The sequence below is a fragment of the Trichomycterus rosablanca genome, unplaced genomic scaffold, assembly GCF_030014385.1.
Source record: "Trichomycterus rosablanca isolate fTriRos1 unplaced genomic scaffold, fTriRos1.hap1 scaffold_252, whole genome shotgun sequence".
NCBI classification, from domain to species: Eukaryota; Metazoa; Chordata; class Actinopteri; order Siluriformes; family Trichomycteridae; genus Trichomycterus; species Trichomycterus rosablanca.
The window spans coordinates 15,882-42,803 of record NW_026947080.1 but is presented as its reverse complement, the minus strand read 5'-3'; the positions used below and the strand labels follow the sequence as shown (position 1 = coordinate 42,803).

Genomic DNA, 26,922 nt, shown 5'->3' with positions numbered 1-26,922 from the left:
TGAAAAGACATGTGAAACAGTTCAGGATGAGACATAAAAAGTAGATGTGTGTGTATTATTTAAAACTAAACTGATTGGTTACCTTCAAATAATTGTGCATCATGTGTTCCTGATTTACATTCAGTGTTAACTAGAAAAAGACCCACCGTGACCTTGACCAGGTGCTAAAAATAAAAACCTTACGCTCTCTCTCTCTCTCTCTGTTCTCTCCTGTTCTCTTCGAGTGCGGATCTGTTCCGTGTCTGTGTTTGTAGTTTTGTTGATAATTGAAGTTGATGAACGCAGGTGAGTTTATACATTTCCACACTTCTGTACATTACTGTGTATTGTTACTTTATGTAGTTCAGATTGTTGATTTGATTTAAACACACGTGTTTTGAACAGAACACTCACGAACTAAACCAGGAAGTCTTGGACATTCGCCTGACATTCGAGTTTCTTTCGGCTCGTTCTCGGCTAATAAACATCCAAAAATGAGTGAAACTGCATTAACTGATTCTGCAGTAAACAAGGAACAAACTACAATCAAATATGTTTAAAAGTTTTTTCTGTAAATGTTTATTTTCTGTTATTGTGTAAATGTGAGGTTCATCTGAGTTGAAGTGCTAAGGGAGCGTCTACAAAGTGCATGAAGCCGAGGTGTAGTTATTACCCAGTGGCATGTACCATTCAATACAACTGTATAAAGTCCTACAGTATGAGTACAGTAACAATATATAGTGTCAACAATTCTACAAACAATCATTTTAATATATTAAACGATGCAATAGTTACCTAGTGACATGTACCACCCACTACACTTAAATTACAGAAACAATCCCTACAGTATGGGTACAGTAATAAAGAATTAAAAGTAAAAAAAAAACATTTTTTCATATAACCAAGGATGTAGTATTTAACTAGTCACTTGTACTAGTTACTACAACCACATTATAAAAGTCTTACAGCATGGGTACAGTAACGTACCATAAAATGTACTACAGTAAAGGTACAGTAATAATAAAATATAGAAGATTAACAAAAATTAAGAAACGCAAGTTTTGACAAGATGAAGGTTGTAGTAGTTAACTAGTCACCTGTACTAATTACTACACAATAAGTAATAAAAAAAAAAAAAATAAAAAAAAAAAAAACAGAGAAACAGAAGTTTTGGTAAGATGAAGGTTGTAGTAGTTAACTAGTGACTTCTACTACAACAACATTGCAAATTAAAAGTCCCACAGCATGAATACAAAAGATCAGGGGTATTCAACTAAAAATTTAAAGAGGTCCAGTTAGAGAAAATTTCTTGAAGCAAAGGTCCGTAATATATATATATATATATATATATATATATATATATATATATATATATATATATATTTATATACAGTATATATACTATATATATATATATATATATATATATATATATATATATATATATATATAATTAAATTATTTGTAAATATTTTTTTTCAGTTTTTCTGACTTTTTTATTATTATTGTTATACATTGTACTTTTTATTGTCTATTTTTTGTACTGAGTGCTTTGCTATCCCTTCGCTGCTGCAACACTGTGAATTTTCCCACTGTGGGACTAATAAAGGATTATCTTATCTTATATATATATATAGCATTTAGCAGATGCTTTTATCCAAAGTGACTTACACAATGAGCTGAACACAATGAGTAATTGAGGGTTAAGGGCCTTGCTCAGGGACCCCAACAGTGGCAACTTGGTGGTGGTGAGGCTTGAACCGGCAACCTTCTGTTTACTACTCCAGTACCTTAACCACTGAGCTATCACTGCTATATATAATATATACAGGGGTTGGACAAAATAACTGAAACACCTGGTTTTAGACCACAATAATTTATTAGTATGGTGTAGGGCCTCCTTTTGCGGCCAATACAGCGTCAATTCGTCTTGGAAATGACATATACAAGTCCTGCACAGTGGTCAGAGGGATTTTAAGCCATTCTTCTTGCAGGATAGTGGCCAGGTCACTACGTGATGCTGGTGGAGGAAAACGTTTCCTGACTCGCTTCTCCAAAACACCCCAAAGTGGCTCAATAATATTTAGATCTGGTGACTGTGCAGGCCATGGGAGATGTTCAACTTCACTTTCATGTTCATCAAACCAATCTTTCACCAGTCTTGCTGTGTGTATTGGTGCATTGTCATCCTGATACACGGCACCGCCATTGGATGCACATGGTCCTCCAGAATGGTTCGGTAGTCCTTGGCAGTGACGCGCCCATCTAGCACAAGTATTGGGCCAAGGGAATACCATGATATGGCAGCCCAAACCATCACTGATCCACCCCCATGCTTCACTCTGGGCATGCAACAGTCTGGGTGGTACGCTTCTTTGGGGCTTCTCCACACCGTAACTCTCCCGGATGTGGGGAAAACAGTAAAGGTGGACTCATCAGAGAACAATACATGTTTCACATTGTCCACAGCCCAAGATTTGCGCTCCTTGCACCATTGAAACCGACGTTTGGCATTGGCACGAGTGACCAAAGGTTTGGCTATAGCAGCCCGGCCGTGTATATTGACCCTGTGGAGCTCCCGACGGACAGTTCTGGTGGAAACAGGAGAGTTGAGGTGCACATTTAATTCTGCCGTGATTTGGGCAGCCGTGGTTTTATGTTTTTTGGATACAATCCGGGTTAGCACCCGAACATCCCTTTCAGACAGCTTCCTCTTGCGTCCACAGTTAATCCTGTTGGATGTGGTTTGTCCTTCTTGGTGGTATGCTGACATTACCCTGGATACCGTGGCTCTTGATACATCACAAAGACTTGCTGTCTTGGTCACAGATGCGCCAGCAAGACGTGCACCAACAATTTGTCCTCTTTTGAACTCTGGTATGTCACCCATAATGTTGTGTGCATTGCAATATTTTGAGCAAAACTGTGCTCTTACCCTGCTAATTGAACCTTCACACTCTGCTCTTACTGGTGCAATGTGCAATTAATGAAGATTGGCCACCAGACTGGTCCAATTTAGCCATGAAACCTACCACACTAAAATGACAGGTGTTTCAGTTATTTTGTCCAACACCTGTATGTTATAATATATATAAGTAGCTGTATCAACATCTGCATGTAATCAATAACTGACTGTCAAATCAAATGTCTGTTTATTTATTAGGATTATAACGTCATGTTTTACACTTGGTTTACATTAATGACAGAAACGGTAGTTACTCATTACACAAGATTCATCAGGTCACAAGTTTATATCGAAAACAGTCATGGACAATTCAGTGTCTCCAATTCACCTCACTTGCATGTCTTTGGACTGTGGGAGGAAACAGGAGCACTGGAGGAAACCCACGCAGACACGGGGAGAACATGCAAACTCCACACAGAGAGGACCCAGACCGCCCCACCTTATCAAACCTTTCTCTTATCAAATTAAGAGAAAATAAAAATAAATTGTGCTCCAGTGGGAAGTAAGAACAGAAATGAGTCTCTCCATCACGGATTAAATGCTGTAATTTCGCTGTACACGTTTCTTTTTTGGAGAGCGCCATTTGTCTCCTCTCTCACTCGTCTTTTTCTCAACTTTCTCCGGCACAGTCGTGTGTTTCTCTCCCTTCGTTTTGTTCTACGTTCGCTATCTTTCTTTTTCTTTCCACCATCTTTTTACATGTAACTGGCCTCTAACTCTCTCCTCTGTCTGCACTGTAGAGTTGCAGTGTTTACCGGCTGGAATGCACAGACTTGATTGGCTGAGTGGTGTCACGTGATTGGTCTGTGCATTTTTCTCATTCGCTAAACCGCTACCGTAAAGACTACAAAAGCTGCGCCGGTGAAAATAGAAGCGCTCCGTCAGGTTTCAAATAACTTTCTGTTTTGCCTGTAGGTCCGGGTCCGTATGGGACAGCTTCTGGGTCCGATCTTCTGGGTAAAAATTAACAATAATCGAGAAACATAAACATGAACATAACACTCACAAACTAAACCAGGAAGTCTGAACTGCTGTAAATAACTTGATGTGTTTACTGATGTTTCTGTTTACGTGTAGAAAAATGGCTGAGTCTAAAATATCAGTAACTCAGGACGAGTTCAGCTGTTCAGTCTGTCTGGAAACACTGAAGGATCCAGTAACTACATCATGTGGACACAGTTTCTGTATGGTGTGTATTAATAACTGCTGGGATCAGGAGGATGATAAGGGAACATACAGCTGTCCACAGTGTAGAAAAATCTTCACTCCAAGACCTGAAGTGAGTAGAAACACAATTCTGGCTGGAGTTGTGGAGAAACTGAAGAAAACAGAACTTCAAGCTTCAGATCCTGGTCACTGTTCTGCTGGACCTCAGGAGGTGGATTGTGATTACTGCAGTGGGAAAAAATACAAAGCAGTTAAATCCTGTCTGGTGTGTTTGGCCTCTTTCTGTAAAACTCACCTCCAACCTCACTATGAATCTCCTGCTTTTAAGAATCACAAGCTGGTTGAAGCCTCCAGACGACTCCAGGATCAGATCTGCTCTCAGCATAATAAACTGCTGGAGGTTTACTGTTGTACTGATCAGCAGTGTATCTGCATGTTGTGCACCATGGATGATCATAAAGGACATGATACAATATCAGCTGCAGCAGAAAGAACTGAGAAACAGGTAAAATATTATACAGCTCTCTTTAACAAGTAACAACTCATAAGCATTTACACTGACGTTGTTTATGTGGTGCTCGTACACAATACAAGTAAATCCTGAATTGTTATTCTATGTAGAAGCAACTGCTGGAGATCCAGAGAAAATTCCAGGAGAAAATCCAGAACAGAGAGAAGGAACTTGGTGAGCTGATAAACGCTGTGGAGTCTCACAAGGTAAGTTTTATAAACAAAAAGCTCTCAGGATCAGTCCGACTCTCCTCCATTAAACCAATTTCCATTAAAAATGAGATATTTTATATCTCAGGTAACTTTGCAATTTAGTAGTAAATCTTTAAATTCTGCCTGGTTATTTGGTGATTGATGCAGTACAGCAATTCTGAGGTTGTGCTAATAATTATAAGGGTGATAAGATCAGATTAGGACTTTGACTGGGCCACCCAAAAGGATTATTGATTGTTGCTTTGGATCAAGATGCTTAAACATAAATGACTGTATAAGATTTCTGCTAAAGACTTGAGAAGATCACTACATTGAATTTCCCAGTCCTGGCCAGGCTGCTGTTTCCTGATACTCAAAAGAACTTCTGTAACAGTATGCTACCACCAGCACACTTTACAGTATATATGGTGGTTTTAGGTTTTATTAGATTTAATCCACACATATAACTTTGAATTCAGGACATACAGGAGCAGGTGTGTTGTATCAAAAATCTGTGAGGAAATATAACATGCTAATAAATGCAGTAACAACTAAAGTGAAGATGAACACTGAAGAAGTGCTGGAGTTTAAGGTGGAAGGTAGAAGACTGGAACTTTCTTATATTTGGGAAGTAGAGTATCAAATATTGCATCATGTGGACATGATGATGGTAACATTTTCAATGGTATGAAAAATCAGGCCATTTAGCACCATCACCAAGCTATGAGTAATAAAAGTCTTACTCTGGCCAGTAGCTACATATGAATGTGAAAGATGGACAAATATCTGAGTGAGAAATGTTTCCTCTTTCTGAATCTTCTAACAGTGTTCTGCACAGACAGCAGTGGAGAACATTGAGAGGATCTGTACTGAACTAATCAACTCAATTAACAGAAGATGCTCTGAGCTAAAAGATCTGATCAGAGATCGAGAGACAGCAGAAGTAAGTCAAGCTGAAAAACTCCTGAAACAGGTGGAGCAGCAGATTGTAGAGCTGAAGAGGAAAGATGCTGAACTGGAACAGCTTTCACACACAGAGGATTCCGTCCATTTCCTCCAGGTAACAGCACTAAAAATAAGTATATTATTGCTGCACCAATTAATAAAATACAGCAGTACCTTGTAACTTGACGTCCCCTAAACTCAAAATCTTTGAAACCTGATGCCTTTCGTCGAGAAATTTGTTCCCTTAAACTCGATTATTGTTAGAATTCATTCAAACATGTTTGGGAGAATCAGAAATGCAACAGAAAACCCATCACAAGCAAAGCATCCTCTCCTGTCTTCCCAGAGGACTCCTTTTTATAGGCGTCTCTCCCTGGTGGTAGCTTTGTGCATCTTCCACAAATCTGTAACATAGAGAAAACCCCCCTACACAAAACACATTATGACCCATAAAGTCATAACACTCGGGGTTCTGAGAAATCGTCCATCATTTGTGATTCATCATCTTGTTGTTTCTCTGTGAACATTATCTGTCTGGATGTAGAATTTTCAGTCTCTCTCGGCTCCTGCTGGATCTGCAGAATCAGCCGCCATCACAATCAGTCCTTTCCTCTCATTTGATGATGTTACAAAGTCTGTATCTCAGCTGAGAGAGAAAGTAGAAGAATTCTGGAAAGATCAGTGTGAGAAGATACCAGATGAAGGTGAGTGAAGGATCATCATTCATTTACTTATTAACCCAGTACTGGTCATGGTCACAGTGAGTCCAGGGTTAAATGAAATACACTCACACTGTAGTTTCTCAGACTTAAAGTCACTTTAGACAAACACTCGAGGAACATGTCAAACTTCTTACTGGCTGTACCTGCGACACTTTCTAGTGCAGATATTTATTTACTGTGATAAGTGATTGTACTGTTACTCTCTCTGCAGTGAAGAAAGTCTGGATTACTTCACCTCCTGAACCTGAAATCAGAGAAGATTTTCTACAATGTAAGTTTCTTCCAAACACACAAACATACACAGTGCAGTGAAAAAGTATTTGCACCCCCCAGTTATCTGTATTTTTACATATTTGTCACGTTACTAGTTCAGATGCTACAGCAGCTCAGTTTGGTTCAAGTCCAGATTTGATTAGGTCCAAAACCTAAACTTTATTTCCTCAGATTTATTTTAACAAAGATCTGCTTGTTATTTGAAATTGTTGTGTTTTTATATTGCACGAGTGTTTAATCTTTAAATCATGAACTGATGACCAAACGTTCTTCTTTAACCACCACCATGACTGACTGTTAAGTGAGATGTTTTTTATTGTAAAATGCTGTTTTAGCTTCATTGCAAGTATAAGAATTCTGACTCATCAGTTCACAGAACATCATCACCAAAAAGCTTGAGGGTCATTAAGGTTCTTATATTGGTAAATGAGAGGCGGGGCTTTATGTTCCTCTTAGTTAACAGTGATTTTACCTTGTGACTCTCCCATGGATTTTATTTGTGCTCAGTCTCCTTCTAATACTGGAATCATTAAATCAGATTTAAATTGAGGTCAGCAGGTCCTGCGGTTTCCTAAATGTTTGTTTGGGTTCTTGTATGTTTTTCTTAATGAGACATTGATGAGCTCTTGAAGCATCTTAGCTGTTACAAAGTGTCATTTAGAGATCATGGCTCTTACTGTGGTTCGCTAAAGTACTAAAATCTTAGGATTGACTTTGTAACTTTTTCCAGACTATACTGTATTACAATTACTTTTTTGATCTATTTTGAAATTTGTTTGGACAGTGGTGAAGTGGTTCTGACAGTGATCATGCCTCAGATTAGGGACATTTTTGGTCCTTGCTAAAGACCACTGTTTCATGTACTTTTCTTCTATAGTTATTTAAAATCACCAAGAACTTTAGAGGTTAAAACAAGTAAAACAACCATTTAAACTGCTGTCTGTATATTTTTGCTCCAGGAGGTTTTATAAATCTTTATGATTCAGTCACAGAAACCCTTGAAACACACACACACACACACACACACTAACATACACCAACACACATTTACACAGACACACCCTCTCACACACGTTTACACACATTCACACTTACACACACATTAACAGACACACACACACTCATATGTGCACACACACACACACACACACACTGAAACACAATTCAAAAAGCTTTATTAGCATGACGTTGTGTTTGTTGTTGGATTGTATGTTGCTGGTGTGTGTCTGTGTACTGTTTGTGAATGTGTCATGTTTGTGGGGTGTTTCTATATGTCTGTGTAGTGTTTTTGTGTGTTTGTGTAACATTTGTGTGTTTGTGTAGTTTTCATTAGTTTGTGTAGCATTTGTGTGCATTTGTAAATGTTGGTGTCTGTGTATTTGTGTAGTGTCTGTGTGAGTATGTGTAGGGTTTGTCTGTGCTTGTGTAATGTATTTGTGTGTTTGTTTGTGTAGTGTTTGTAACAAATGTGTGTGTTTGTGTAGTGTACAATACTACAAGTAATATTTGTGTTTGAGTAGTATTTGTGTGTTTGAGTAGTATGTGTGTGTTTGAGCAGTATTTGTGGGTTTGAGTTAGTGCTGGACAATAATTCGATATCGATATATATCGCGATAGAAAATGTTTCAATAACGGTGATATGATTTTTAAACAAATTCGATCGATATACATTTTGTAAGTGCGTGATGAAGTACGCCACAGGCACGAAGCCATTGCTCAGCGTTACCGCTCTGATTACACTACAACACGCTACCTACAACACGGTCGATATTAGCGGCAAAATGAGTTCAACAGCTGTGAGGGAACGAGCATCCACAGTCAGGGGCGGAGCCGGGGGGGGGGGCTGCGCGCTTTGCCGGTGTTCCTTTTTTGCGGAAGCATTTTTGCATGCAGGTGCAAATTTTAGCCATATCGTCCAGCCCTAGTTTGAGTAGTATGTGTGTGTTTGAGTAATATTTGTGTGTTTGAGCAGTATTTGTGTGTTTGTGCAGTATTTGTGTGTGTTTGAGTAGTATGTGTGTGTGAGTAATATTTGTGTGTTTGAATAGTATGTGTGTGTTTGTGCAGTATTTGTGTGTTTGAGTAGTATGTGTGTGTTTGAGTAATATTTGTGCTTATGTGTAGTGTCTATATGTCAGTGTAGTGTTCATGCTTTTGTGTAGCATTTGTTTGTGTTTGAGTAGTAGTTGTGTTGTAGTAGTATTTGTGTGATTGTGTAGTGTCTTTGTGTATGTGTAGGGTTTGTATGAGTTTGTGTAATATATGTGTGTTTGTTTGTGTAGTGTTTGTGTAATGTACAGTATCTTACAAAAGTGAGTACACATTTCTGCAAATATTTGATTTTATCTTTTCATGGGACAACACTATAGAAATGAAACTTGGATGTAACTTGTATAGCAGTATAGATTTCCTTCTGAAAATAACTCAACACACAGCCATTAATGTCTAAATAGCTGCAACACATGTGAGTACACCCCACAGTGAACATGTCCAAATTGTGCCCAAAGTGTCAATATTTTGTGTGACCACCATTATTACCTAGCACTGCCTTAACCCTTCTGGGCATGGAATTCATCAGAGCTGCACAGGTTGCTACTGGAATCCTCTTCCACTCCTCCATGATGACATCACGGAGCTGGTGGATGTTAGACACCTTGAACTCCTCCACCTTCCACTTGAGGATGCGCCACAGGTGCTCAATTGGATTTAGTCCATCACCTTTACCAGAGGTGGAAAGTAACAAATTACATTTACTCGCGTTACTATAATTGAGTTTTTTTGTGCACTTGTACTTTTTAAAGTAGATTTTACAGCCAGTAATTTTACTTTTACTTAAGTATGTTTTGTATTAAGAACTGTAATTCGCTACATTTTAAATAACATTCGTTACTGAGTAAAAAAAAGAAAACAATAAAAAACTCGACATCAAACCTGCGCAAATGTAGAGCAGTGGTGGCTAAACTGTTAGATCCATAAACAACTCTATGAATCAGTTCATTTGGTGAAGAGATTCAGATGTATAAACCAATCAGAGCTTCCGAATTCACATTCTAGGTGGAATTTCAATCTCTCTCTTCATTGGTTGTTGTATAAATGACAGTTTAGTGAGCGAATAACCAATGTAAGCTTTTTACCGGGAAAGCCGAGAGAATAAATGATCTACAATAGTTTTTATAAGGTGGGTATGGATTTATATATTCTGGAAACATACAAGATGGTCTTATATAAAGTGGATTATATATTTAATGGAACAACACATGGATATAGATCGGTAAGCAGATAAGTGGTTATGATTTTCTGCTGTTGTGTGATTGATCTGGGTCGCGGTTCTGCTGTTTACGGTACGCTTTCATTTTGCAACGATAGCAAAGCATTATGAAATATTGTGATTTTTTTAAGTAAAACGGACAGCATAAATGTGATTGTAAGATTCTGCTGGTTTGTTTTTGATCATGTTCCTACGACGGTGTTGGATATGGCGCTTAACACGTGGACTCAACTTCTTTGGTCGACCCTGACGAAGCCTGTTCCGAGTGGAACCTGTCCTGGAAAACCGCTGTATGACCTTGGCCACCGTGCTGTTGCTCAGTTTCAGGGTGTTAGCAATCTTCTTATAGCTTAGGCCATCTTTGTGGAGAGCAACAATTCTATTTCTCACATCCTCAGAGAGTTCTTTGCCATGAGGTGCCATGTTGAATATCCAGGGGCCAGTATGAAAGAATTGTACCCAAAACACCAAATTTAACAGCTCTGTTCCCCATTCACACCTGGGACCTTGACACATGACACCAGGGAGGGACAACGACACACTTTGGCACAATTTGGACATGTTCACTGTGAGGTGTACTCACTTACTGTATGTTGCAGCTATTTAGACATTAATGGCTGTGTGTTGAGTTATTTTCAGAAGACAGTAAATCTACACTGCTATACAAGCTGTACACTGACTACTCTAAGTTATAACCAAGTTTCATTTCTATAGTTTTGTCCCATGAAAAGATATAATCAAATATTTGCAAAAATGTGAGGGGCATACTCACTTTTGTGAGATACTGTATGTGTGTATGTGTAGTGTCTGTGTGATTGCGCAGTGTTTGTGTAATGTGTGTTTGAGTAGTATCTGTGTGTATATGTAGTGTTTGTGCAGTGTTTGTGTAGTGTTTGTGTGATTGTGTAGTGTTTGTGTGTATGCGTAGGGTTTGTATGTGTTTGTGTAATGTTTGTGTGATGTATGTGTGTTTGTGTGATTGTGTAGGGTTTGTATGTGTTTGTGTGATGTATGTGTGTGTAGTGTTTGTGTGTATGCGTAGGGTTTGTATGTGATTATTTAATGATTGTGTGATTGTGTCTGTGTTTGTGTGTGTTTGTGTAATGTATGTGCGTATGTGTAGTATCTGTGTGATTGTGCAGTGTTTGTGTAATGTTTGTGTTTGAGTTGTATTTGTGTGTATGTGTAGTGTCTGTGTGTTTGTGTAGTGTTTGTGTGTTAGTGTAGGGTTTGTGTGTGTTTGTGTAATGTATGTTTGTGTGGTGAAGTCAAGATTCAAGAGTTTTACTGTCATGTGCACAGAAGAACCAGCAGTTACAATGTACAATGAAATTCTTACTTTGTTCATCCTCCAAACATCAATAAGTATTGTACATAAAACAAAATTAAACTAACACAATAAAAAAAATATTTAAATTTAAACTATAAAAAAAAACGTTTTATATACAAAGTAATAAAAATAGAAATAAACTAAGGCAGTTCTGATAAATGTCCTGTAGTGCAGGGAAGGACGTTCCAGAAATTCCTTGTGCAGTTTTTATTACACGCTGGAGTGCCTTCCTGTCCTCTGCAGTGCAGTTTCCGTACCAGACTGTGATGGAGCTGGTAAGGACACTTTCCACTCTACATTTGTAGAAGTTGCTGAGAATTTTGGTTGACATGCCACATTTTTTTTAGTCTTCTTAGGAAGTACAGTCTCTGTTGTGACTTTTTGATGATGTGGTGTGTGTTGCAGGACCAGGTGAGATCCTCACTGATGTGCACACCCAGGAATTTGAAGGTTTTCACCTTCTCCACTACTGTTCCACCTATATACAGTGGTGTATGCTGTTCTCCTCTCCTCCTGGGGTCCACAATCAGTTCCTTTGTCTTGTTGATATTTAATGAAAGATTGTTGTTCTGACACCAGCCCACAAGATCTGCTACCTCCTTCCTGTACGCCGTCTCATCCTCCCCAGTAATAAGACCAATGACGGTGGTGTCATCAGCAAACTTAATAATACTGGTGGTGTTATAAGAGGCCACACAGTTATGTGTGAAGAGCGAGTACAGAAGAGGGCTCAGCACGCAGCCTTGAGGTGTCCCAATGTTTATGGTCTTTGTGCTGGATGTTCGCGTGCCAATCCTGACTGACTGAGATCGGTCAGATAGAAAATCTAGTATCCAGTTACAGCACAGCAGTCTCTGATCTCACGTTGTGTTGTTATCCTGGTTCTCAGCTCATCCAGCTTGTTTTAGAGGGAGCGAACGTTAGCCAGCAACATGTTAGGTAGCGGTGGTCGTGTAGCCCTAGCCTTTAGCCTAGCATGAAGCCCACCTCTCCTGCCACGCTTCCGTTTTGGCCGCTCTGTTCGCCGTCTACGTCGCTCGTCCAATACCGGTGCTGCTGGGCCATGCTGCTCGAGTTCGGGTTTGTGTGTGTTTGTGTAATGTATGTGTGTGTTTGTGTAGTGTTTGTGTGATTGTAATGTTTGTGTGTATGCGTATGGTTTGTATGTGTTTGTGTAGTGTTTGTGTAATGTATGTGTGTGTTTGTGTAGTGTTTGTGTGTATGTGTAAGGTTTGTGTGTGTTTGTGTAATGTTTGTGTTATGTATGTGTGTGTTTGTGTGATTGTGTAGTGTTTGTGTGATTGTGTAGGGTTTCTATGTGATTGTGTAGTGTTTGTGTGATTGTGTAGTGTTTGTGTAATGTGTGTGTGTTTGTGTGATTGTGTAGTGTTTGTGTGATTGTGTAAGGTTTCTATGTGATTGTGTAGTGTTTGTGTGATTGTGTAGTGTTTGTGTGATTGTGTAAGGTTTCTATGTGATTGTGTAGTGTTTGTGTGATTGTGTAAGGTTTCTATGTGATTGTGTAGTGTCTGTGTGATTGTGTAGGGTTTGTATGCATTTTTGTTCTGTTTGTGTAATGTGTTTTTTGTAGTATTTGTGTATGTGTAGTTTCTGTGTGTATTTGTGCATTGTGTGTGTAATGTGTGTGTAATGTGTGTGTTTGTGTAATGTATGTGTGAGTTTATGTGATTGTGTGTGTAATGTGTGTGTTTGTGTAGTGTTTGTGTGTATGCGAATGGTTTGTGTGTATGCGAATGGTTTGTGTGTGATTGTGTAGTGTTTGTGTGTATGTGTAGTGTCTGTGATTGTGCAGTGTTTGTTTAATGTGTGTGTTTGTGTTGTATTTGTGTGTATGCGTAGGGTTTGTATGTGATTGTGTAGTTTGTGTAATATATGTGTGTGTTTGTGTAATGTATGTGTGTGTTTGTGTACTGTTTGTGTAATGTATGTTTGTGTTTCTTGTCATGTGTAGGGTTTGTGTGTGATTGTGTAGTGTTTGTGTAATGTATGTGTGTGTTTCTTGTCATGTGTAGGGTTTGTGTAATGTATGTGTGTTTGTGTAGTGTTTGTGTGATTATGTAGTGTTTGTGTAATGTATGTGTGTGATTGTGGACTGTTTGTGTAGTGTTTGTGTGATTGTGTAGTGTTTGTGTGATTGTGTAGTGTTTGTGTGATTGTTTGTGTGTATGTGTAGGGTTTGTGTGTTTATGTGATGTATGTGTGTGTTTTTGTAGTGTTTGTGTAATGTATGTGTGTATCTGTGTAGTTTTGTGTTATTGTGTAGTGTTTGTGTGTATGTGTAAAATGTGTGTGTGTTTGTGTGATTGTGTAGGGTTTGTGTAGTGTGTGTGTAATGTATATGTGTGTGATTGTGTAGTATCTGTGTGATTGTGTAGTGTTTGTGTGTATGTAAGTTTGTGTGATTGTGTATTATTTGTGTAATGTATGTGTTTGTGTGTATGTGTGAGTTTATGTGTTTGTGTCTGTGTGTATGCATGTGATTGTGTCTGTGTGTATGCTTAGGGTTTGTGTGTGATTGTGTAGTGTTTGTTTGTGTAGTGTTTGATTGTGTAGGGTTTGTGTGATTGTGTAGGGTTTTTTGTGATTGTGCAGTGTTTGTGTGGTGTTTAATTGTTTAGGGTTTGATTGTGTAGGGTTTGTGTGATTGTGTAGGGTTTTTTGTGATTGTGCAGTGTTTGTGTGGTGTTTAATTGTTTAGGGTTTGATTGTGTAGGTTTTGTGTGATTGTGTAGGGTTTGTTTGATTGTGTAGGGTTTGTGTGATTGTGTAGGGTTTGTGTGATTGTGCAGTGTTTGTGTAGTGTTTGTGTGATCGTGTAGTGTTTGATTGTGTAGTGTTTGATTGTGTAGGGTTTGTGTGATTGTGTAGGGTTTGTTTGATTGTGTAGGGTTTGTGTGATTGTGTAGTGTTTGATTGTGTAGGGTTTGATTGTGTAGGGTTTGTGTGATTGTGTAGGGTTTTTTGTGATTGTGCAGTGTTTGTGTAGTGTTTAATTGTTTTGGGTTTGATTGTGTAGGGTCTGTGTGATTGTGTAGGGTTTGTTTGATTGTGTAGGGCTTGTTTGATTGTGTAGGGTTTGTGTGATTGTGTAGGGTTTGTGTGATGGTGTAGGGTTTGTTTGATGGTGTAGGGTTTGTGTGATTGTGTAGGGTTTGGTTGATTGTGTAGGGTTTATGTGATTGTGTAGGGTTTGTGTGATTGTGTAGGGTTTGTTTGATGGTGTAGGGTTTGTGTGATTGTGTAGGGTTTGGTTGATTGTGTAGGGTTTATGTGATTGTGTAGGGTTTGTGTGATTGTGTAGGGTTTGTGTCTTTGTGTAGGTTTTGTGTGATTGTGCAGTGTTTGTGTAGTGTTTGATTGTGTAGGGTTTGTGTGATCGTGTAGTGTTTGATTGTGTAGGGTTTGTGTGATTGTGTAGGGTTTGTTTGATTGTGTAGGATTTGTGTGATTGTGTAGGGTTTGTGTGATTGTGCAGTGTTTGTGTAGTGTTTGATTGTGTGATCGTGTAGTGTTTGATTGTGTAGGGTTTGTGTGATTGTGTAGGGTTTGTGTGATTGTGTAGGGTTTGTTTGGTTGTGTAGGGTTTGTGTGATTGTGTTGTGTTTGATTGTGTAGGGTTTGTGTGATTGTGTAGGGTTTTTTGTGATTGTGCAGTGTTTGTGTAGTGTTTAATTGTTTAGGGTTTGATTGTGTAGGATTTGTGTGATTGTGTAGGGTTTGTGTGATTGTGCAGTGTTTGTGTAGTGTTTGATTGTGTAGTGTTTGTGTGATCGTGTAGTGTTTGATTGTGTAGGGTTTGTGTGATTGTGTACGGTTTGTGTGATTGTGTAGGGTTTGTGTGTATGTGTAAGGTTTGTGTGTGTTTGTGTAATGTTTGTGTTATGTATGTGTGTGTTTGTGTGATTGTGTAGTGTTTGTGTGATTGTGTAGGGTTTCTATGTGATTGTGTAGTGTTTGTGTGATTGTGTAGTGTTTGTGTAATGTGTGTGTGTTTGTGTGATTGTGTAGTGTTTGTGTGATTGTGTAAGGTTTCTATGTGATTGTGTAGTGTTTGTGTGATTGTGTAGTGTTTGTGTGATTGTGTAAGGTTTCTATGTGATTGTGTAGTGTTTGTGTGATTGTGTAAGGTTTCTATGTGATTGTGTAGTGTCTGTGTGATTGTGTAGGGTTTGTATGCATTTTTGTTCTGTTTGTGTAATGTGTTTTTTGTAGTATTTGTGTATGTGTAGTTTCTGTGTGTATTTGTGCATTGTGTGTGTAATGTGTGTGTAATGTGTGTGTTTGTGTAATGTATGTGTGAGTTTATGTGATTGTGTGTGTAATGTGTGTGTTTGTGTAGTGTTTGTGTGTATGCGAATGGTTTGTGTGTATGCGAATGGTTTGTGTGTGATTGTGTAGTGTTTGTGTGTATGTGTAGTGTCTGTGATTGTGCAGTGTTTGTTTAATGTGTGTGTTTGTGTTGTATTTGTGTGTATGCGTAGGGTTTGTATGTGATTGTGTAGTTTGTGTAATATATGTGTGTGTTTGTGTAATGTATGTGTGTGTTTGTGTACTGTTTGTGTAATGTATGTTTGTGTTTCTTGTCATGTGTAGGGTTTGTGTGTGATTGTGTAGTGTTTGTGTAATGTATGTGTGTGTTTCTTGTCATGTGTAGGGTTTGTGTAATGTATGTGTGTTTGTGTAGTGTTTGTGTGATTATGTAGTGTTTGTGTAATGTATGTGTGTGATTGTGGACTGTTTGTGTAGTGTTTGTGTGATTGTGTAGTGTTTGTGTGATTGTGTAGTGTTTGTGTGATTGTTTGTGTGTATGTGTAGGGTTTGTGTGTTTATGTGATGTATGTGTGTGTTTTTGTAGTGTTTGTGTAATGTATGTGTGTATCTGTGTAGTTTTGTGTTATTGTGTAGTGTTTGTGTGTATGTGTAAAATGTGTGTGTGTTTGTGTGATTGTGTAGGGTTTGTGTAGTGTGTGTGTAATGTATATGTGTGTGATTGTGTAGTATCTGTGTGATTGTGTAGTGTTTGTGTGTATGTAAGTTTGTGTGATTGTGTATTATTTGTGTAATGTATGTGTTTGTGTGTATGTGTGAGTTTATGTGTTTGTGTCTGTGTGTATGCATGTGATTGTGTCTGTGTGTATGCTTAGGGTTTGTGTGTGATTGTGTAGTGTTTGTTTGTGTAGTGTTTGATTGTGTAGGGTTTGTGTGATTGTGTAGGGTTTTTTGTGATTGTGCAGTGTTTGTGTGGTGTTTAATTGTTTAGGGTTTGATTGTGTAGGGTTTGTGTGATTGTGTAGGGTTTTTTGTGATTGTGCAGTGTTTGTGTGGTGTTTAATTGTTTAGGGTTTGATTGTGTAGGTTTTGTGTGATTGTGTAGGGTTTGTTTGATTGTGTAGGGTTTGTGTGATTGTGTAGGGTTTGTGTGATTGTGCAGTGTTTGTGTAGTGTTTGTGTGATCGTGTAGTGTTTGATTGTGTAGTGTTTGATTGTGTAGGGTTTGTGTGATTGTGTAGGGTTTGTTTGATTGTGTAGGGTTTGTGTGATTGTGTAGTGTTTGATTGTGTAGGGTTTGATTGTGTAGGGTTTGTGTGATTGTGTAGGGTTTTTTGTGATTGTGCAGTGTTTGTGTAGTGTTTAATTGTTTTGGGTTTGATTGTGTAGGGTCTGTGTGATTGTGTAGGGTTTGTTTGATTGTGTAGGGCTTGTTTGATTGTGTAGGGTTTGTGTGATTGTGTAGGGTTTGTGTGATGGTGTAGGGTTTGTTTGATGGTGTAGGGTTTGTGTGATTGTGTAGGGTTTGGTTGATTGTGTAGGGTTTATGTGATTGTGTAGGGTTTGTGTGATTGTGTAGGGTTTGTTTGATGGTGTAGGGTTTGTGTGATTGTGTAGGGTTTGGTTGATTGTGTAGGGTTTATGTGATTGTGTAGGGTTTGTGTGATTGTGTAGGGTTTGTGTCTTTGTGTAGGTTTTGTGTGATTGTGCAGTGTTTGTGTAGTGTTTGATTGTGTAGGGTTTGTGTGATCGTGTAGTGTTTGATTGTGTAGGGTTTGTGTGATTGTGTAGGGTTTGTTTGATTGTGTAGGATTTGTGTGATTGTGTAGGGTTTGTGTGATTGTGCAGTGTTTGTGTAGTGTTTGATTGTGTGATCGTGTAGTGTTTGATTGTGTAGGGTTTGTGTGATTGTGTAGGGTTTGTGTGATTGTGTAGTGTTTGATTGTGTAGGGTTTGTGTGATCGTGTAGTTTTTGATTGTGTAGTGTTTGATTGTGTAGGGTTTGTGTGATTGTGTAGGGTTTGTTTGATTGTGTAGGGTTTGTGTGGTTGTGTAGGGTTTGTGTGATTGTGCAGTGTTTGTGTGATTGTGTAGTGTTTGATTGTGTAGTGTTTGTGTGATCGTGTAGTGTTTGATTGTGTAGTGTTTGTGTGATTGTGTAGGGTTTGTTTGATTGTGTAGGGTTTGTGTGATTGTGTAGGGTTTGTGTGATTGTGTAGTGTTTGTGTAGTGTTTGATTGTGTAGGGTTTGTATGATTGTGCAGTGTTTGTGTAGTGTTTGATTGTGTAGGGTTTGTGTGATTGTGTAGGGTTTGTGTGATTGTGTAGGGTTTGTTTGATTGTGTAGTGTTTGTGTGGTTGTGTAGGGTTTGTGTGATTGTGTAATGTTTGTGTGATTGTGTAGGGTTTGATTGTGTAGGGTTTGTGTGATTCTGTAGGGTTTGTGTGATTGTGTAGGGTTTGTGTGATTGTGCAGTGTTTGTGTAGTGTTTGATTGTGTAGGGTTTGTGTGATTGTGCAGTGTTTGTGTAGTGTTTGATTGTGTAGGGTTTGTGTGATTGTGTAGTGTTTGTGTGGTTGTGTAGGGTTTGTGTGATTGTGCAGTGTTTGTGTGATTGTGTAGTGTTTGATTGTGTAGGGTTTGTGTGATCGTGTAGTGTTTGATTGTGTAGGGTTTGTGTGATTGTGTAGGGTTTGTTTGATTGTGTAGGGTTTGTGTGATTGTGTAGGGTTTGTGTGATTGTGCAGTGTTTGTGTAGTGTTTGATTGTGTAGGGTTTGATTGTGTAGGGTTTGTGTGATTGTGTAGGGTTTGTGTGATTGTGTTGGGTTTGATTGTGTAGTGTTTGATTGTGTAGGGTATGATTGTGTAGTGTTTGTGTGATTGTGTAGTGTTTGATTGTGTAGGGTTTGGTTGTGTAGGGTTCGTGTGATTGTGTAGGGTTTGTTTGATTGTGTAGGGTTCGTGTGATTGTGTAGGGTTTGTTTGATTGTGTAGTGTTTGTGTGATTGTGTAGGGCTTGTGTGATTGTGTAGGGTTTGTGTGATTGTGTAGGGTTTGTGTGATTGTGTAGGGCTTGTGTGATTGTGTAGGGTTTGTGTGATTGTGTAGGGTTTGATTGTGTAGTGTTTGATTGTGTAGGGTTTGTGTGATTGTGTAGGGTTTGTGTGATGGTGTAGGGTTTGTTTGATTGTGCAGGGTTTGTGTGATTGTGTAGTGTTTGTGTAGGGTGTGATTGTGTAGGGTTTGTGTGATTGTGTAGGGTTTGTTTGATTGTGTAGGGTTTGTGTGATTGTGTAGGGTTTGTGTGATTGTGTAGGGTTTGATTGTGTAGTGTTTGATTGTGTAGGGTTTGTGTGATTGTGTAGGGTTTGTGTGATGGTGTAGGGTTTGTTTGATTGTGTAGGGTTTGTGTGATTGTGTAGGGTTTGTGTGATTGTGTAGGGTTTGATTGTGTAATGTTTGATTGTGTAGGGTTTGTTTGATTGTGTAGGGTTTGTGTGATTGTGTAGGGTTTGTTTGATGGTGTAGGGCTTGTGTGATTGTGTACGGTTTGGTTGATTGTGTAGGGTTTGTTTGATTGAGTAGTGTTTGATTGTGTAGTGTTTGATTGTGTAGGGTTTGTGTGATTGTGTAGTGTTTGATTGTGTAGGGTTTGTGTAATTGTGTTGGGTTTGTTTGATTGTGTAGTGTTTGATTGTGTAGTGTGTGATTGTGTACGGTTTGTGTGATTGTGTAGGGTTTGTGTGATTGTGTAGTTTTGTTTTTTACTGTGTAGTGTTTGATTGTGTGTAAATGTGTAGGGATGTGTGATTGTGTAGTGTTTGATTGTGTAGGGTTTGTGTGATTGTGTAGGGTTTGTGTGATTGTGTAGATTTTGATCGTGTAGTGTTTGATTGTGTAGGGTTTGTGTGATTGTGTAGGGTTTGTGTGATTGTGTAGTGTTTGTGTAGGGTTTGTGTGATTGTGTAGGGTTTGTGTGATTGTGTAGGGTTTGTGTGATTGTGTAGTTTTTTTTATTGTGTACTGTTTAATTGTGTAGTGTGTGATTGTGTAGTTTTTGTGTGATTGTGTATTATTTGATTGTGTAGGGTTTGTGTGATTGTGTAGGGTTTGTGCGATTGTGTATATTTTGATCGTGTAGTGTTTGATTGTGTAGGGTTTGTGTGATTGTGTAGGGTTTGTGTGATTATGTAGTTTTTGAATGTGTAGTGTTTGATTGTGTAGGGTTTGTGTGATTGTGTAGGGTTTGTGTGATTGTGTAGGGTTTGTGTGATTGTGCAGTGTTTGTGTAGTGTTTGATTGTGTAGGGTTTGTGTGATCGTGTAGTGTTTGTGTAGTGTTTGATTGTGTAGGGTTTGTGTGATTGTGCAGTGTTTGTGTAGTGCAGTGTTTGTGTAGTGTTTGATTGTGTAAGGTTTTTGTGTTTGTGTAGGGTTTGTTTGATTGTGTAGGGTTTGTTTGATTGTGTAGGGTTTGTGTGATTGTGTAGTGTTTGATTATGTAGTGTTTGATTGTGTAGGGTTTGTGTGATTGTGTAGGGTTTGTGTGATTGTGTAGGGTTTGTGTGATTGTGCAGTGTTTGTGTAGTGTTTGATTGTGTAGGGTTTGATTGTGTAGGGTGTGTGTGATTGTGTAGGGTTTGTGTGATTGTGTAGGGTTTGTTTGATTGTGTAGGGTTTGTGTGATTGTTTTGTGTTTGATTGTGTAGTGTTTGATTGTGTAGGGTTTGTGTGATTGTGTAGTGTTTGATTGTGTAGGGTTTGTGTGATTGTGTAGGGTTTGATTGTGTAGGGTTTGATTGTGTAGGGTTCGTGTGATTGTGTAGGGTTTGTTTGATTGTGTAGGGTTTGTGTGATTGTGTAGGGCTTGTGTGATTGTGTAGGGTTTGTGATTGTGTAGGGTTTGTGTGATTGTGTAGGGTTCGTGTGATTGTGTAGGGTTTGTTTGATTGTGTAGGGTTTGTGTGATTGTGTAGGGCTTGTGTGATTGTGTAGGGTTTGTTTGATTGTGTAGGGTTTGTCTGATTGTGTAGGGTTTGTGTGATTGTGTAGGGTTTGTGTGATGGTGTAGGGTTTGTTTGATTGTGTAGGGTTTGTGTGATTGTGTAGGGTTTGTGTGATTGTGTAGGGTTTGTTTGATTGTGTAGGGTTTGTTTGATTGTGTAGGGTTTGTGTGATTGTGTAGGGTTTGTGTGATTGTGTAGTGTTTGTTTGATTGTGTAGGGTTTGTGTGATTGTGTAGTGTTTGATTGTGTAGGGTTTGTGTGATTGTGTAGGCTTTGTATGCATTTTTGTTGTGTTTTTTTAATGTGTATGTGTGTTTGTGTAGTATTTGTGTGTATGTGTAATGTGTGTTTGTGTATTTTGTGTGTTTGTGTGTGTGGTGTTTGTGTAATGTGTGTTTGTGTAGTGTTTGTGTAATGTGTGTGTGATTGTGTGTATGTGTAGGGTTTGTGTGTGTTTGGATTGTGTGTTGCTATGTATAATCACACACACACACACACACACTGTACACACACACACACACACACTGTACTCTCTCTGTCTCTCTTCTGTGTTAATTGGTTTATTTTGTGTTTCCTCTCCAGATGTTTGTCGGTTCACACTGGATCCAAACACAGTAAATAAAAACCTCCGTCTGTCTGAGGAGAACAAAGTGGTGACCAACAGTAGAACATTACAGTCGTATCCTGATCATCCAGATAGATTTGATTATTACTCTCAGGTTGTGTGTAGAGAGAGTGTGAGTGGACGCTGTTACTGGGAGGTTGAGCTGAGTGGGGATTATGGGGTTTATATAGCAGTGTCATATAAAAGCATCAGCAGGAAGGGACGTGGTGATGAGTGTTTGTTTGGACGTAATGATCAGTCCTGGAGTTTGTTCTGTTCTCCATCCAGCTTTTCATTCTGGCACAATAACAAAGAGACTAAAATTCCCATAATGCCGAGTTCCTCTAGAATAGGAGTGTATGTGGATTATGAAGCAGGAACTCTGTCCTTCTACAGCGTCTCTGATACAATGAAGCTCCTCCACAGAGTTCAGACCACGTTCACTCAGCTCCTCTACCCGGGGTTTAATCTTTATTCAGGATCAGAAGTGAAACTGTCAGATTGAACAAATTAAATGTAAAATGTACATGAAAGTGTAACATTAAACTGTTTGAGTGATTTTAGAATCTGTGAGGCAGTGATACATTTATGAAGATTTTCTTTTTCAATTTATTAACTACCATTTATTCAGTGCTGTGAAAAAGTATTTACCCCCTTTCCTCATTTGGCAAGATGGCGGCGCGTGTACATCGCGTGTATTACTGCATTTCATTGGCTCTGTACTTGTTTACTCTGCACAATGACAATAAAGTTGAATCTAATCTAATCTGATTTCTTCTTTTCTTAAACATTTATCATCTAAATGGATTCAGATATTAAAACTAAATTAAATAAAAGACAAACTGAATATTTAAAAACATAAAAGAGAAAATTTCTGTACATTACAAAATGGTAAATGTGATCATTTTCACCTCAAACTTCTTTCTTCTCAAGTCTATTACACTCCCCAAATCGGAAAAAGTTGAGACAGTATGAAAAATGCAAATAAAATTATGCAAATACTATTAAAAAGAATAAAAAATACATTAATAATAATAATAATAAAGTCACAAATTTGTACCTATTGAACAAGATGTAATGTATCTCTAGCACCACTAGATGAGGATGATGAACTCCACATGATTATAAACTCCACTTTAAAAGTCAGTTAAACAGTAAAGATTGTAATTTGGCTTTTTTAAGTTTAGCTAATAATAAATTCAGAACAAGGAGACCTTTGATTTTCAAAGGCAGTTAAACAAAGTTACTTGCTGATATCGGTGGTAATATTTTGTAATATTTATTTGTTCTTTCCTATGTACCAGAAAAGTCGTCTTTGCTGCCTGCAACACCTTACAAATCACATTTTTTCTTGCTGATGTGATGTTGTATTGAAACCAAAATAAATTAATAAATAAATAAATTACAGCTTGTTGCTTGGGTACAGATTTGTGACATTCTTATTATTATTGCTATTATTATTATTATTATTTTATTTTTTTAATTATTAAATGTTCCTGTTGGGTTTGTTGTTATTTTTTTGAAAACTGTTCATGTTTTGAAGTGTAAAACCATAAACAGCACCATCTATAAATAAATGAATCTTGTGCTTCCACTTGAGATTTTTGTTTACGTGAACAATGTCTGAAATTTGACGAGCTTGATTAGTTTGTAATATGTGTTAAGATGATGAATGAACATAAATGTTAATTACTTATTTGGTTATTTTAGTTTCAATACAATGTAAACTTTCAAGATAAAGAAGGCAAAAATAAAAATGTCCCAAGTGTTTTTGTAACGTGTTGTAGACCTGATTTGTGACTGTTTTTGGTATACAGGAAAGAAAAGGCCGAATGCATGTGAAAATGTTTTAAGGTTGTTGTGTTGTGCAGTTTAACCATTGTGTTATTACAACAACCCAAATGTGAGGTTCTTTCTTTACAATGGGTCAACTATGTAACTTTACTGCAGCTTGTATTTAAATGAAAGGTTTACATTGCTGTCTTCAGGATTTCCTCTATAGTGATATTTAATGTTAATAGCTGTTCTGATCTAAAAGATGCTGCTGCCTTTGACCTTTAAAACTGAGAAGTGATTTGTGAGATAATTTAAATAAGTGAAATGTTTATTTTGTACTTTGGTTTTATATTATTTGTGCAAACATTTGTTTATTACAACTTTAAACCTGTAATTAAAGATAAAGATTTTAAATGTGTCTTTATTTGCTTTAACTAAGCTAAAGTTTTTAACAGGGACACAAATGACAGTTTCTGTAGCAGAGCTGGACACGCCTCACTATTGAAGTGGAAGGTAAACCCACACTCCTGCAAGAATGGAAATAGTAAGTAAGTAAAATGTTTTTATAAAGCTATAAAACTACTTCTACTGACCAAAGTACACAGAGCTCACACTTGTCAGAGACAACGTTTGAAGCCCAGGTCAATCGGACCTGCTAGTTAGAGAAAGCTCACTCGTTCGTTAGTTTAAGTCCAAAAGTGTACGTACGGAGATCAAACCCACGACCTTGGCGTTATTAGCACCACTCTCTAACCAACTGATGTCCAAGTGCAGTGCATATACCCACATACCCGATTCTACACTGACAGCCCTTCAGTTCTGTCCAAATTGGAAGAATGTTCTTTTGGTTTGCGTAGATGTTAAACAAAGCTACTCACCCAACGTGGGGCTCGAACCCATGACCCTGAGATTAAGCGTCTCATGCTCTACCGACTGAGCTAGCCGGGCTTAAGCAGCAGGTCAGAACAGACAGCTCATCGATCAGACCATCAGAGTGATGTAGGTTTAATTCACTAACATCACGACCAGATTAAGAACTAATTAACAGTTTACAAACAAACACAATTCAGAATAAGTAACAGACACAGACGTACTGTCACTTTTAAACTACTACACAATTACTGAACCCGCTCCATTATGCTTTAAACCTCAGTGTATATTATCTAGAAACAGATGCTCTTCATACAGAAATATGCTTTACATTTGCTTGATGGTAATAACTCTTAGTGAAGTCTTAATGAACAGTTAAAACATCAATTCAGGTTGTTTTTAGTTCAACTGGAAAAAAAAAAATTAACAGTAGCTCAACTTCCTAAAACCCAGAATCTACACGTACAAATCCTAGGACCTGAGTCGTATCTGCTCCAGTCAGTGGTTGGCGGCATTAAGCTCAGTCAAGAACTTTAAGAAATATATAGTTTAAACAGAACACACATAAGAACCCACAAAACCTCTTAGATGTGTATTAAGAAAGTCTGAACATAATAAATGACTAGACAGTGATGTCTGAAGTAGGACTGAGATCTCAGATCATTAAAATAACATGAAACTGCTGCATTTCTGGTGCAATAACAACCAAATTCAGTTTAGGAGCTGCTCATTTCTGCAGATCTTCACTGTAGTGATGGGTCGGTCGCGAATGATCCGGCTCTAAGAGTCGGCTCTTTAAAGTGAACGACGGGATCCGGCTCCTGATTGGGAGCCGATTAGTTTTTTCCCATTTTTTTTTCTGTCAAAACCGCACGTGATTGGTCAAGATACATGGTGGCGTTTGTGTTTACATGTGATGGCACATAGACTGTGTATCTGTCCCCTCAGAGAGAATCTTTTTTTAACGGGGCAGATCATAACAGAAAGGAGAAACAGGATCAACCCATCAAAGATGAGCTCCTTGGTTTTTCTGAATGCTAATCTTCACTAAATACTTACAAATAATACTGTCACCTGGATTTTCTTTTTGTTTTGCACATTTTCATTTATATTTTGTTGAGTGTGAGTGATGCTTCGTTGATGTTATGCTGTTTCATTCTAGATGCTTGTTTATTTTGTTTTGTTTATTAGGATTTTAACGTCACGTTTTACACTTTGGTTACATTCATGACAGGAACATTCACCTCACTTGCATGTCTTTGGACTGTGGGAGGAAACCGGAGCACCCGGAGGAAACCCACATGGACATGGGAAAGACATGCAAACTCCACACAGAAAGGACCCGGACCACCCCACCTGGGGATCGAACCCAGGACCTTCCTGCTGTGAAGTGCCAACCACTTAGCCACCGTGCCGTCCCGCTCTAGATGCAAATGTACAATTCATATACACAATCAGATCTTTTTGTCTAATTGAGATGGGTCTTTGTTTTTGTATTTTATAATTTATTGTTGGAGCACTCTGTTCCATGTTGAGTATATAAATAAAGCAATTTAAATAATAAACATTTAATACAATGGTTTTTTTTTTACATTAGTAATTCATTTTACATGTAATTTGGTAATAAATTAATTTAAGCAACAAAAAAATCTAAGGAGCCACTTGGGAGCCGAAAGAGCCGGCTCTTTTTAGTGAGCCGAGCCAAAAGAACCGGCTCTCTAAAAGGAGCCGAAATTCCAATCACTACTTCACTGAAAGTGTGCAGACTCTCAAATGTTTTTTATGCTGCCATGCAGCTGGTTGAATGTAGTTAGTGTAGAATTATGTACAAAGATTTTAAAAACAAAAACTTAATGGATTAGCTCAATTGGTTAGAGCAGGGGTGCACAACTTCTTTATACCAAGGGCCGATTTCACATAAACACCTAAACCAGAGGGCCACACATTTCATTTTTACAGTTCTGTCCACATGAATTTGTAATACAGTTAGGGCTGGGTGATATTGAAAAAAAAAAATCGAGTATTTTCAAGTGTATTATCGAGTCTCGATTGCAATTTCTTTTTTGTTTTTGTATAATGCAATTGAAAAAAATTTATTTAAAAGACGGCAGAAATGCAAAAATAGTAACAGCACCACCTATAATTATCCTTTCAAGGAAATCAAACTTTATAACAATATAACAATAATTAACAATAATTTGAACAAAATAGACATCTTAATTAGCTATATCCTTTATATAAAAAACTCACAAACAACTCACTTTAAATAATGTGCAGCATAAGAAAAGTGCAAAACCACAAACAGTTCTTTACAGGTTTTTTAAAAGGAACTCGAGCTTGTTTACTGTTTCCACCATATAAGTGAGTCTGTATCAGTATCTACACTGGGGGACATCAAGTAAACACTCAGCTCAGCTTTGATTTTGTCCTCTTGTGATTGGGGAGTGGATGGAGGGGGCACATTCCATGTCTAACCATATGGACTACAATTTCCATGAGCCCCTGGACTGTCACGTGACTATAACATGTCCCCGGTCAGCCAATCCTGATCGCGCTCACCGTCTCCGGAGTTTTGATTCAGTTCAGCTGTGTTCGGTTCCATGAATCTTATTTAAACTCTTCTGTTTGAGTCTCGTTGTGAAGTTTTGCCGATCGTGTTTGTGTCCTTATTTCTAAATCTAACCATTACCGTGTATAATCCTTGCTGTCTTCCGTTTCCTGCCTGTCTGTTTATCCTCTGGTTTTGGATTTTGTACACTGTTTTTGCCCTTTTAATATTAAACTTTCCCTGATTTATATTCCGCGAGCGTCTGGTCAGTTTCTGCTTCATGACATGTTGGTATTTTAATTAAAATATAAAGTATGTAAACAATCGCGATTGTCACATTTCTAACATCATGTGAAAACGTTCATTCGAATTAATCGTGAAAATCGCCCAGCACTAAATACAGTTATATCAAATCAGGTAGTTAGAAGAAATGTGTTGGTCAGTGGGAGATACTGCAGCATCTTTCTGACACCAG

General features: G+C 38.1%; 1 protein-coding gene across 2 annotated transcripts; it reads left to right on the top strand.

Moving 5' to 3' along the window:
* The first annotated feature begins 212 nt into the window (after nucleotides 1–212).
* LOC134307085 (tripartite motif-containing protein 16-like) lies at nucleotides 213–22,019 on the top strand. Of its 2 annotated transcripts, XM_062990432.1 has the most exons (8): nucleotides 213–285; nucleotides 3,860–3,901; nucleotides 4,022–4,616; nucleotides 4,733–4,828; nucleotides 5,640–5,873; nucleotides 6,303–6,462; nucleotides 6,692–6,751; nucleotides 21,232–22,019. In XM_062990432.1, the coding sequence occupies exons 3-8, from the start codon at nucleotides 4,026–4,028 to the stop codon at nucleotides 21,756–21,758; spliced, it is 1,668 nt and encodes a 555-aa protein (XP_062846502.1). In that variant the 5' UTR covers nucleotides 213–285; nucleotides 3,860–3,901; nucleotides 4,022–4,025; the 3' UTR covers nucleotides 21,759–22,019. The 2 variants fall into 2 exon arrangements, with proteins under 2 accessions (XP_062846502.1, XP_062846501.1); XM_062990431.1 differs by lacking the exon at nucleotides 213–285 and having other exon boundaries at nucleotides 3,439–4,616.
* Nucleotides 22,020–26,922: the final 4,903 nt, after the last annotated feature.